This window comes from Hippocampus bargibanti, linkage group LG11 (genome assembly GCF_051943395.1).
Source record: "Hippocampus bargibanti isolate YZ-2025 linkage group LG11, ASM5194339v1, whole genome shotgun sequence".
Taxonomy (NCBI): Eukaryota; Metazoa; Chordata; class Actinopteri; order Syngnathiformes; family Syngnathidae; genus Hippocampus; species Hippocampus bargibanti.
In genome coordinates, this window is record NC_142744.1 from 178,924 (window position 1) to 192,500 (window position 13,577).

Below are 13,577 nucleotides of genomic sequence, written 5' to 3' on the forward strand. Positions count from 1 at the left end.
ACATGACCGTAACGCTTTGAGGTTTCAAAGTTGCAAACAATGCACGGGGCACTTTGGATTCGGAAAATGGAATGGAATGGATACACGTGAGAGGCCTTTGGGGTTTTGAGCACGCACACACGCAGAGGCATCTGATCTGTGTCAAAACGGAACACTTTGAACATGACTGTTTCAAACAAGGCCAAATCCACACATGGAAGCCATTAGCGCAGATCGCCGCCGTAAACACATAACTCAAATACCCTGAAAAAAAAACAATCTCAGTCAAGAGAACACTGGGAAATAGTGATACCTTGGCTTACAAACTTAATTGGTTCCCAGCGTGTGTAAGGCGAAAACTGTATTCCAAACATTCATTACCCATAGGAAACCATTAAGGTGAGAATAATCTGTTCCCAGGTCCCCATAAAACATCATTTTTCCTAAATAAGCCTTAAAAATACAAAAAAATACAGTGATACCTTAGCTTACGAACTTAATTGGTTCCCAGAAAGTGTGTGCAAGACGAAAAGTGTGTATTAATTCCAAACATTAATTTCCCATAAGAAACCATTAAAATGAGAATAATCCGTTCCCAGGTCGCCATCAAACATCATTTGATGTTTGATGGCGACCTGCCAAATAAGCCTTAAAAGTACACAAAATATACCGGATTTTATTTATAATAAATGTGCTATTGTAATGTAATTAAAGAAAAACGGTACAGTATAATATATAAAGTTGTTGATGGATTGGATAGCTTTTTGCGTAAAGTGTCTCAAGGAGGTCTGGGTTGTACATCTATCTTGGAAGTTGTGATATTGCAACAGATGCAGGCAGACGCACTAGAAACTTCATTCATAGCTACTTCATTAATAGTTACTTCCGGGTTGAGTCAACGATGGCGCATGTGGCTGCCGCTGCTCACCCACAGAAAAACTGATCCTGTGACTGAAAAGTGACCTTGAGAGTTTTGAAAGGCGCTTATAAATCAAATTTATTATCAATATTATTATAAGTCAGACAAACATTCAAAGGGGGAGAGGGGGTGGCGGCGTTGAAGTTGAACCCAAAGATTAGCAAGTCAATCAAATCTGTGCTTTCGGCATTCGAGGGGGAAAAAAAGACGCGATGCGGGTTAGCATTTCGCCGGATGTGAACCATCAAGGAGGAATACATTAAAAAAAAAAAAAAAAAAGAGTAAAAAATATGGATCTGACTAAAAGCCACGTCGACGCAGTCCTGGAGCAGCTGGAACCAATCAAACTAAATACAAAATATGGATGTTTTTATTTCCCTTCTAAAATGCTAGCGCGTCATATTTTCAGCAGCAGTTATGAAGTCTCTCACTGTCCGTAATGCACAACTCACTTAAGTATCTGCTGGTAGGGGGTTCGCTTTGGGGCATCGGTAGGCAGCTTGTCTTGCCCTCCCTTCCCATCACAAGGTCTTCGTACACGCATCTCAATGTATGAAGGCGTTCTTGGCTCACGCGAGGGTTGGGGCGCACTTCACACAAGCTCAAGTACCTGTGAAAAGAGAGCAGATTGGATGTGCTACAAAAGCTGCACAAATAATAAGAATCATCATCATCATCATCATCATAATAATAATCATAAAGTGACCCTGAGAGTTTTGAAAAGGCGCTTAGAAATGAAATGTATTATTATTATTTTTATACAGTATTCTTTTTTTTTTTTTTTTTTGGGGGGGGGGGGGGGGTGGCCAACAGTCGTCTATCTTGCAGAGATTTTGTTCTGGAGGAAAGTGCAGCCAAATCCCATCTCCACATTCACAAGCATCAAAAGAACAAAGTGTACCAAAGTGACCATTTGTCAAACTCGGACTTGAGGATCATTCAAGTGATGTCTGCCATAAATCAGACATCTGTTGCAAACGCTTTCAAAAAGAAAATGCCATTGTCCTGCCCGTTTTCCATCTGACTCGATCAGCTCATCTACCAGCCCTGATGCAGCATCAAAACAGTCCTGATGATTTGAATCAGGTGTGTCGCGACTGGGAGAGCTGGAAAACAGGCAGGACAGCGGCCCTTCAGGACCGACTTTGGACACCCCTGGTGGAAGGCGAAAAGTGTGCTTCGCAAAAAATAATTTCCCATCGGAAACCATTAAAATGAGAATAATCCGTTCCAGGTCCCCATAAAACATCATTTTTTTACTAAATAAGCCGTAGAACTACACAAGATATACCTTATTTGATGTATAATAAATGTGCTATGGTATTATAATGAAAGAAATAAACTGTACTATATAATAAAGTGGTTTTATTGACCTTTATGATGGTCGTTGATGGAATGCAGTGGCCGCTTTCATCAGCATTAAACACTTGATGAGGAACGTCGCCTTCTTCTTTCACCATCTTGGGAATGACCTACAAGGGAATGATCCCTTGTAGGTGCTTTCTCTGCCATCATTTTACCTTGTTCGTCATCAATTGTGTTCTGTCGATAGCTTTTTGCATCAAGTGTACAAATGGCTTGTGCGGGTTATTTGTGGCGCCTGATTGATGGGATATGGGATCATTGCGGCACTCCGTGTGCATCCCGAAAAATAGTTCATATGCCAAGGGAAATTTTTCATCAATTTAATGTTTGTAAACTGAAAAGTTCATAAGCCAAGGGGTTTGTAAACCGAGGTATGACTGTGTGTGTGTGTGTGTGTGTATATTTATTTTTTGGTTCTGAATGTGGAGATTGGGGGTAGTGTGAAGTGCGGCGCCGGACTCCCCTTTCAAAAACAGCTGCTGAACTAAAGGTGACAAAAATAGTTCCTTGACTAATATTTGCGTGTTTCAACGGATGTGAAAGTGGCCCTTTCAACGTTCTGTTTTAGCAGCACGCGAAACGAAAAAAGTTTGGATAGAAAAGGGAGGGAAAAGGGAGGGAGACCGACCTTGATTGTTCCTTGACTATTTGCAGCAATCAACACATTTGACTCCTGCAAAACAAAAGAGGGTTGGAAATAAATAGCGAGATAGATAGCTAACTAGCTAGAAAGCCAGACATGGATCTATCGAGCTGGCAGACGGCTATCTAGCTGGCTGGCTAAATAAAATAAAGAGGAAGCGCTGACTGGTCTTTGGGGCAAGTGGAGAAAGTGAAAAGGGTGAAGAACTCACTCCGTCGGGTAAGGCCCTCCAACAGACGGCGCTGACAAACTCGTTGATGTCATCTTCCTTCTTCTCCTTATCCAGCACACTTTTGACCGTGTCAAACTTGAAGGTTAAAAGCGTCTTGGAAAGTCCTTTGTAGTACAGGTACAAGGAATTGTTCTCGCTGCCTGCGCACATCAACACAGATGGCCAGCGGTTGGTGGCGCGCGTCAAGCAAAGCGCCCCAGAAATGAGCACCCCAACCAAAACGGGCGTTGGCACGTGCTGATTGACCCTCGTCCATACATTGCGAGCCGATCAAACCCATGGCAGCATTTTCACTCCTTTTGACTTGGAGATGGCTGCCTTCACAGCAGCTCCCGCATGTTCTTTTTGCTGCTGTGAAATGGACATTTCTTCACCGTCAGACAGATAAAGGCTCACGTCATCAAATGGAATTTCTCCGGGAAGGAGTGCTCACTTTTGTTTTGCTGTTGTAGTCATGAAATATAATTCAATACGTTCAAAGTAAGTTCAGAGAGTGTCTTGTTGTGCCGGTCCCAAGCCCGCACAAATACACTGGGTTGTGTCAGGGAGGGCATCCGACGTCAAAGCTTGGGCACGACGCAAAAGATGGAGGACACTGATTGGCTGTGGCGATCCCTTGAAGGGAAAAGCCAAAAAGAAAAGAGAAGACTCCCAGACAATGTGCAATAATAATAATAATGGCTAATAGCTAGCTAGCTAGATAGATGGCTATATAGCTCATTAGATAGATAGCTATATAGCTAATAGATAGCTGGCTTGACAGCCAGCTCGATAGCTAACAGATATTCCATTTTTCTGCTAGCGGCCGTCCAACGGCTGTATATCTGGCTAGCTATTGGCTATATAGCTATTTAGCTAGCTAGCTATTAGTTATCTATTAGCTAGCTTGCTCGCTTTCTATCTATTTGAGTAACTTCCGGGCTGAGGGAACGCTGGCGCATATGGCTGCCGCTGCTCAACAACAGGAAAAACTAGCTGGCTGTCCAGCTAATGATCTAGCTGGCTACCGAGCTAGCTATCTATTTTCTAGCAAGCTGGCTATCTATGCTAGCTATATATAAGCTATCTAACTAGCTATCTATTAGCTAGCTAAGTTTCTATCTATTTGGGTGACGTCCGGGCTGAGTGAACGCAGGCGCGTATGGCTGCCGCCGCTCACCCACGGCAAAACCGTATCCTGTGACTGTAAAGTGACCTTGGGAGTTTTGAAAGGCTCTTATAAATCAAACGTATGATTATGATTATGATTATGATGATGAAAGCCTGCTTGTTGGCGGCGGCTAACAGGCATGGGAAATGGCCGGCGTGACCTACCGCAGGCGACGTAGTCCCCGTTGGAGGCCAGGCCGACAAAGTTCTTCTCGTTAATGTGACCCTTGAAGGAACGCAGGCAATGCGGTTTGTTGACATTCCACAGCTTCAGCTGGCTGTCCGTCGACCTGAAAAGCCATCGCAGAAGGCCATTCCCAACGCCTCGTTTTTTTGTTTAAAAACAAAACAAACAAACAAGTTGGCGTCACATGGGTGGACTTACGCCGAGACGATTTCTTCTCCGTTGACAAACTTGGCGTAGGAAACGGCTTTGCGGTGGCCTTTGAACACCATGATTGGCTGCTTGGTGTTGCGCAGGTCGTAGTAGTGGACGCAGTGATCTGCAAGGAAAAGTAGATAGCCAACAGATAGCTACCTAGATAGCCAGACACCCAGATAGCTATATAGCTAATAGATAGCGTTCGCAGAGTCGCACGTCGGTCGAACGTTGCTTTTTTTGGGGGGGACGAGAAGATTACCTGCACAGCCGAAGGCCAGATGGTAGCGGGACGTCGGACTGAATTTGACGCAGCAGACGTTAGCCTTGGCTTCGATGCTGGCCACCGAGTTGTCCAGATTGGTCGACCACAACTTGACTGACGATCCAAAGTACGCCAAAGGCAAAGCCGTCAGCCGGCGTGAGTATTTCAAATTAGCGGCGGCTAATCAAAGAGTCTTGCCTTACCTTTGGCGTCATCGGAGCCCGATGCTAACAGCTTGGGGTCCATCAGATTGAAGTCGACACTCCAGCAGCGTTTCTCATGCTCCTGCAAATGGTAAGAAGAATAAGAAGAAGAAGAATCCATTTGATTTCCAAGCGCCTTTCAAAACTCTCAAGGTGACTTTACAGTCACAGGATACGTTTTTCCTGTGGGTGAGCAGCGGCAGCCACACGCGCCAGCTAGCGTTCACTCAATAACTCAAATAGATCAAAAGCTAGCTAGACAGCCAATGGATAGCGAGTGAGATCTTTAATAGACAGCTAGCTAGCTAGCCAGCCAGATAGCTAATAGACAGCAAATAGATAGGCAGCTAGGTAGCAAGCTAGGTAGCCGGCCAGGTAAATAAAGCCGAGGGGTCCTTTCAAGTTTTTTGTTTGAGGGCCGCATTCATCAAAACACATTTAAAGTCTTCAACCTGAATTCAGTAAATAAGCTAAAAAAAACAATCAAACGACACATTTTCAAGGTCGTATGGATAACCTTTCAAGGTCATGTGGTTTGGGACTTTTCAAGGTTTGAGGGTGGCCAGATTTCTCATTCTGCCCACCAGCAGCGTCTTTTCTTGAAATGACCTCGTGGGCCGTGTCAAATGGTGCGTGGGCCGCAAATGGCCCCCGGGCCATAGGTTGGCTGTCTTGATTTCATGAATCCGCGCCGAGGAGAAAAATTAGATTCCGATCAGCGGGACGAAGAACCCAAGTACAGTGATACCTTGGCTTACAAACTTAATTGGTTCCCAGAAAGAGTGTGTAAGGCGAAAAGTATGTCTTCCAAACATTAACTTCCCATAGGAAACCATTAAAATGAGAATAATCCGTTCCCAGGTGCCCATAAAAGATAATTTTGTTTGTGTTTCCTGAAAAATAGTTCGTATGCCAAGATGATATTCTCAAAAATTGAACGTTCGTTAGGCGAAAAGTTCGTTAGCTAAGGCGTTCGTAAGCCGAGGTATTATCGTACCTGGTACACCTTGGAGCGATGTCCGGTAAATCCATCCCATAATATGACGGTGCCCTCGTAGTCGCTGCTGGCCAGGAGGTTTTTGTGATAGCTGCTCCAGCTGATACAGCTGCAACAAACGACAAACGACGTGGTGATCCCGATCATCCAAGTAATAATATTAATCATCATCATAATAATAATAATAAATGTCATTTCTAAGCGCCTTTCAAAACTCTCAAGGTCACTTTACAGTCACAGGATACATTTTTCTGCGGGTGAGCAGCGGCAGCCACACGCGCCAGCGTTCACTCTACCCGGAATATCTCAAATAGATTGAAAGCTAGCCAGCTAGCTAATAGCTAGCTAACAGCTAGATAATAGATAGCCAGCTAGATAGCTAATAGACAGCAAATAGATAGCTGGCTAGGTAGCCATCCAAATAGCTAGATAGCCAACTAGATAGCAGGTGAAGAAAGGAAATAAAATCTTGTGTGAAGTTTCTTGTTGATGACATCCAAGCCACCAAAGCCAGCCAGCCAGCCAGCAAGATAGCTTTCGAGCTAGCCGGCTAGAGTGACTTCCTGTCAGGGTGCTTCCATTTTCACCTGATTTTGGAATTGCAGGTCATTTCATTGACAGGGTAGTGGATGTCCACCGCGTCTTGGATGACCGTGCCGTACTCAAACACTTTGATCTTCTTGGTCACGCCAGCGATGGCAAAGTAGTCGCAATCGCGATCAAACTCAATGCTGAGAAAAACAAACAAACAAACAAACACACACGTCAATCAACGCTTTTCAAGCCAGTTGGCCCCCTGATGTCTTAAAAAGGGGGCCCACTTTGAAAATGGACGGGGCCCGATTTAAATAGATTGCCCGGGTAGACAAAACTGTTGGAAATACACCAAAATACATTCATTGGAGCATGATACAGTGATACTATCCTACCTATGCTTGTCTGTACTTTAAAGGGTCCTTGAGAGCTTTGAAGGGCACTTAAAATGTCATGTATTATTATTATTATTATTATTATTATACCTCAGCATACGAACTTCCCAGAAAGTGTGTGTAAGGCCAAAGTGTGTCTTCCACCAAACATTAATTTCCCATAGGAAACCATTAACAATTAGAATAATCAGTTCCCAGGTCCCCATAAAACATACATTTCTACTAAATAAGCCTTAAAACTAAACAAAACAATAATAATAATAATAATAATACATTTAATTTATAAGCGCCTTTCAAAACTCTCAAGGTCACTTTACACAGGATAAGTTTTTTTCTGTGGGTGAGCAGCGGCAGCCATACACACCAGCGTTCACTCAACCCGGTAAGTAACTCAAATAGATAGAAAGCTAGCTAGCCAATAGATACCTAATAGCCAGCTAGGCTAGATAGATAGATACATAGCCAGCCAGCTAAATCCATAACCTTGCCCCTCCCTATCTTTCTGACCTGCTCCCAAACTCGGGAATTCTCTTCCACCCAACATCCGCAATATTGACTCCCTCCCTATTTTCAAGGCTCACCTCAAAACCCACTTGTTTAAAATTGCTTTCAATGTATAGTTCTATCTGCTATTTTATTATGCATCATTTTACTTATGGTTTTATTGTTATGTGCTTTGTTTTATTGTTTTTATTGTGAAGTGTCCTTGGGTGTTTTGAAAGGCGCTTGAAATAAAATGTATTATTATTATATAGCCAATAGCTAGCTAGCTAGAGAGCCGGCCAGGGAGCTAGACTATATATACTGTGTGTATATACTGTACTGTGTCACGTGAACTACGACACAAACACGTCCACTATTTCAGAACAAACAAAATGTAGAGTTCACTTCTCATACCTGGAAACAATACTGGAGCCATTGTAGAGGTCGCTGGCGTAGGAGAGAGTGGCCAGGGGTCGCACAGAATTGTAGCGTGTAAACTTGGAAAGACACTCCATAAAATCATCCAGCTGATTCAAGTTCCTCCCTTCCTCTGAAAGGAGGAGGAAGGGAAAAAAAGCAAAACAGATATAGTGATACGCTTTAGCTCTCAAACTTTTCGCCTGACGAACATTAAATTGGCCAGAATATCATCTTGGCATACAAAGTAGTTTTCCGCAGACGAACCAAACCACATTTTCATTTCACCTTACACACACTTTCTGGGAACCAATTAAGTTTGTCACCCAAAGTATCACTGTGCATAAAATAAGGTATAGTTAAAGTAGAAAAGTATGTTTTATGGGGACCTGGGAACGGATTTTTCTCATTTTAATGGTTTCTTATGGGAAATTAATGTTCGGAAGACAAACTTTCCACCATACACACAATTTCTGGGAACCAATTAAGTTCGTAAGTTGAGCTATCACTGTATTTTGTTATGCTAGCGCTGAGAATAAGGAAGAGGTAGAATATTTAAACCAGTGACAAGTGTCCTTGAGAGCTTTGAAAGGCGCTTAAAATAAAGTGTATTATTATTATTATTATTATAAGACAGCTAGCTAGCTAACGAGACAATTAGCGGAAATCATTCTCACCTGCAATGCGGGACATTTTGTTGGAGAAATAACATTGCTCCAGATCTTCAAAATGAGCCGTTAGCCTTTTCCTCCGTGATGCTAGCGTGCTGTTATACCACGTCTGCCGTTTCCCCTGCGTCGAAGACACACTTTGGTCAGGCGGCAAAGGACGGCGAGAGACGTTTGAAGGGAATCGCTTTGCTCACCTGGCTCGTTCCACCAAATCCCGGCGGCGGGTTATAGTTTGAAGGCTCCACGATGCTACTGCAGCTGTCATATGGAAAAAGAAAAGAGGCACGGAGCTAAATGCTACAATAGAACAACGCGCACCGTCGCCTGATGCCAGTTGAAACGGTAAATGAAAAGAGTAGGGACGCCAGATGACACAAAAACAAACACATTCAATGCCCAAAATCTCCTCATAAACATTGTTTTGAAAATGCGCAATGCTTTTGCGGCACATCGGAAAAGAAAATCGGGTGTTCACCGCCCTCCGGGAATTGTTTGACCTTTGTGGTTGCTTGAGCTTTTAACTGCTTTCGGCGGAGATGTTTGTTTTGGTGGCTAATGTGGCATTTTGAAAAATCAATCAATAAACAGACAGTGAGACAGCTATATAGCTATGTCACTAGCTAGACAGCTAACTAACTAGACCGCTATATAGCTAGCTAGACAGCTACTTACCTAATTAGACAGCTAGCTAGCTAACTAGATAGTTAGCTAGCTAAGCTGGACAGCTAGCCAGCTAACTCGTCATTTAGCTAACTGGACAGCTAGCCAGCTAACAAGACATTTAGCTAGGTCACTGGGCAGCGAGCTAACTTGGCCCATTTATTTATTTGTTTCTGTAGCTAGCTAAGTGTCCAGTTATCTAGCTAGCTGTCCAGGCTAGCCAACTGTTAGCTAGCTAGCTACATCAATAAACAAAGAAAGAAATCAATGCGCTCAAAAGAGAGTTTCATAGGGTGAAGGTGTACCTGGGTGACGGTGATGGAGCTTCCACGTTGGGCACTGTACACTCGGCCTCCGCCGGAGAGTACAAGCCGCTCATTTCCTGCAAAGAAACAAATGAAATCAGAGCTTTGGGACGACTCGATGGCGACGCTTTCCAGTCGCTCATCATCGCTGGAGAAGAACGAGCAGAGCGCCGCTCCCTCCTGTCGCCAGTGTTTTATGTCCGCTGGGAAAAAAATGGCGCCTTACCTCGACACGCTTCACGTCCTCTTCGAGAAAGTTCAGCTCCTTCTGCAGTTGTTCCAGTTGCTGTCAAAATAATAATAATAATAATAATAATCACCACAGGGATCAAGATGGGAGCTTCCCTTTTTCTTTTCTTTTCTTTCATTCCAGACAAATTTGGAGAAAGAAGCCTTTTTGCTGAATTCTTTGCCAATGAGAATGACGTATCTGGAGGGACAAAGCGGATCTGTCCCTGACAACGGCAGTTTGTTGGAACTACAGCGATACCACGGCTTACAAACTTAATTGGTCCCCAGAAAGTGCGTGTAAGGCAAAAAGTTTGTCTGCCAAACGTTTATTTCTCATAAGAAACCGTTAAAATGAGAATTATGTGTTCCCAGGTCCCCATAAAACATAGTTTTCTACGGAATAAGCCTTAGAACTACACAGAATGTATCTTATCTAGGTAGCTATCTATTGGCTATATATTAGCTAGCTAGCTTTTTATCTATTTGAGTTACTTTCGGGTTGAGTTAACGCTGGCGCGTGTGGCTGCTGCTGCTCACCCACAGAAAAACGGATACTATGACTGTAAAGTCATCTTGAGAGTTTTGAAAGGCGCTTAGAAATGAAATGGATTATTGTTAGTATTATTTTATGTATCATAAATGTGCTATTGTATTGTCATGAAAGAACTAAACTGTAGTGTATAATCAAGTGGTTTTATTGACCTTTGTCAAAATAAAGCGCATTTCAAAACTCTCAAGGTCACAGGATCAGTTTTTCTGTGAGTGAGCGGCGGCAGCCACACGCCAATACCCTCACTCACACAGTCCCCTACTAGCTGCTTTGCATTCATCCAAATCAACAGAAGTTTTTCAACCTCTTCTATTGCCTGAGACCGTTGCTTAGACAACACAGACACACCCTTAGCTACACGTAGCGATGGTGGACTTAGCGTACTGGTACGTTAAGTCACACAAACGCACACCTCGTTGGTGTTTTTCCATCATCTCCTTCTTCTGCTCGACCGTCATTTTCTTTTTGTGTCTTCTTCGGCTTAACACTAGCTAGCATGTGGCGGGGTCTTTTTCGGTCCCATTATACAAAAAGTACTCCACTTGATAACGAACCACGTCTGCACTCAAAGAAAGGGGGTGACGAAAACTAGTGCGCCAGCTAGCGTGGCGCCGCGTGGTTTGGTTCGTCTGCCGAAAACTAGTTTGTATGCCAAGAGTTAATGTTCGTGAGGTGAAACGTTTGTGAGCTAAACTGTTTGGAAGTTGAGGTATCACTATATTTCCATTAAAATGGCCGCCAACTACCATGTATCGTACGACTGAGAGCTTACACAGATGAAGGTGTAATGACAAAAAGGAATCGTACCTCTCTCTTGTTCCTCCGAGCTTCATTCAGGAACTCCATGAGGATCTGTCTTTGAGCCGCTTGGGATTCCTTGCGGACACAAACAAAATGGTGGATTGTCTCAAGATGGTTCCTTGAAGAAGAATCGGCACTTGGGCGGGAAACAAAAAGCTCAAAATAATAATAAGAAGAAAACCTATATTCGGCCCACATTGGGGAAATTTGCAATAATAATAATAATAAATTTCATTTCTAAGCGCCATTCAAAATTCTCAAGGTCACTTGAAACGGCAGCCACACACGCCAGCGTTCACTCAACCCCGAAGTAACTCAAATAGATAGCAAGCTAGCTTGCTAGCTAGCGAATAGATAGCTAACAGCTGGCGAATAGATAGCTAATAGGTAGCGAACAGATAGCTAATAGCTAGCGAATAGCCAGCTACTGCTGCTGCGAAATGTAAATTTCTCCACTGCGAGACTAATAAAGGCAAATCCAATCCAATCCTAATAGCCAGTGAATAGCCGCTAGCGAATAGCTATCCTGTTGTTTCAATGTTCTTGATAGTTTTCACGGTGTCCAAGTGTTTCACAATAAACGTTGTGACATCAGTACGAAGCGTCATCCTTGAGCGGGGTAGATACAATCCGCCATTAGCCAGCGAATAGACAGCAATTGGCGGCTTACCGCCTCCAGCTGCTTCTTCTTCTGAACAAGTAGCTCCAACATGAGGTTGACGTTCGCCAGGTCCAAGTTCTCCTGGTCTGGACTCAACACGTCGTGGAAAACGTGCCACCTGGAGCCGTTCTAGGGGTCGCAGAGATTGATCCGTCGCCGATTGTCACTCGGAAAACGGGAGCGGCTGAACTTACGGGATGATCGAACTTGAGTCGCTTCTCCTCCCATCTTTGCTTCTGTTTCAGGATGAGTTCATTGACTGGTGGCGGCCAAAGACAAAGAAAGAAGCCGTTTGAGAAAACTTCACAAAACAGGCCAAGCGCTCAAAACCTACCAAGAAAGTTTGGGTAAAGTTGATCCGCGTTATCCACAACGTAGTTGCATTTGGGACATCGGTTGCTGTCCTGCAGACTCTGGCGGATGCACTTGAAACTGCAGGCGCAAGACCAGGGACATTTTCATTTTCCAGACAAAAAAGACTTCACGCGAAAAGCACGTTCGGAAGGAAGGACGGCGATACCTCGGCATTACGAAACAAATTACACCTGCTTGGACGGCCGACTTTGTGGAAAACGACTTGAGATGACCCTCAACTCAACACCACCAAAGGCTTTTTGGATTTTTTGTTGTTCATGCAATACACCTACATCATCATCATTAATAATACCCTGTAATATGGTGGGTGGAATTGACTTACCAAAAACTGTGGCCACACTTGGTCATGTGTGCCTCTTCTATCATTTCAAAGCAAATGGGGCTGCAAAAGGAAAGCGCAAAAACCATCAAAACAAGTACACCGCAAACAACATCACATGACATTTTATCGGAGCCAACACACAAACAAGTAGGGATGTGACAAAATGTTTCAATAATAATTCCATTTCTAATACCATATTAAAGTGCATTTAAACAGCTTTCAAATGATGTATAGATGATTGTTCTATGACAAATAAGAAGAAAATAATGGCATTTTTAACTTTGGAAATATGAGGGCATTTTCTGCCTGTAATGACACACTTAAAACCAAAAGCTGTGACAGAGTTCTTTATTACAGTCTAAAGTTGAAACTGTAATAAAGAACTCGGATTAATTAAGAAAGTTAGGATCGTTTAAACTTCAAACCATCAGAACCTTCTTCATTTTTGGCAGATCTTAACGAGTAAGGTACCATTGGAAAGCTTTTGAAATTCTAAACGAGAATAGAAAATATTCAAAATATAAATGAGCAAATATCAACTATCAGATTTTCCTCAAAATCCAAAATGGCTGTCACTGAATACAGGTAACATCCAACTTACGACCGGCGCCAGTTACAACCACCATAATACGAAATATGAAATGATTAGAATGACACTAAAAGTTATAAGATTTATAAATGAACTGCCAACATTTTGGTATCTAATAGTATTCAATAGATACCCTTCTTGTTGTCGTATTGGGAGGGAAATTTCAAGAACCAGCATGGAGGGAAACGGGTGTAATACTTCATCATACACTGCGTAGCTTGGAAAATCCCACCAAAAACCGTGACGTACTTCACAAAAATGCAATGACATACCACTGCGAGCGCAGAATGCGCTCGCTTCACTGGACGGAAACAATCACGGTGGAATATAGCCAACTGTAGTTTATGTAGCTACGGAAACGGATGGCATGGGTCGAATGAAAAACCACTATCAACTTTTTTCACATCGACAAAACAGTAACGTCCCTGAACCAATCAGGATTCACCGTTAAA

General features: G+C 43.1%; 1 protein-coding gene across 1 annotated transcript in view; it reads right to left on the bottom strand.

Moving 5' to 3' along the window:
* Positions 1-1,250: 1,250 nt before the first annotated feature.
* Positions 1,251-13,577, bottom strand: part of cop1 (COP1 E3 ubiquitin ligase) — a 13,511-nt gene continuing 1,184 nt past the window's right edge. The window contains 19 exon segments of the mRNA XM_089008219.1: positions 1,251-1,508; positions 2,892-2,936; positions 3,118-3,278; positions 4,453-4,577; positions 4,673-4,790; positions 4,929-5,045; positions 5,135-5,216; positions 6,132-6,240; positions 6,719-6,862; positions 7,958-8,093; positions 8,638-8,752; positions 8,826-8,889; positions 9,597-9,673; positions 9,823-9,882; positions 11,185-11,253; positions 11,849-11,968; positions 12,034-12,098; positions 12,174-12,271; positions 12,537-12,596. Of these exon segments, the coding sequence (XP_088864345.1) occupies positions 1,491-1,508; positions 2,892-2,936; positions 3,118-3,278; positions 4,453-4,577; positions 4,673-4,790; positions 4,929-5,045; positions 5,135-5,216; positions 6,132-6,240; positions 6,719-6,862; positions 7,958-8,093; positions 8,638-8,752; positions 8,826-8,889; positions 9,597-9,673; positions 9,823-9,882; positions 11,185-11,253; positions 11,849-11,968; positions 12,034-12,098; positions 12,174-12,271; positions 12,537-12,596 (1,783 nt within the window). The 3' untranslated portion in view covers positions 1,251-1,490.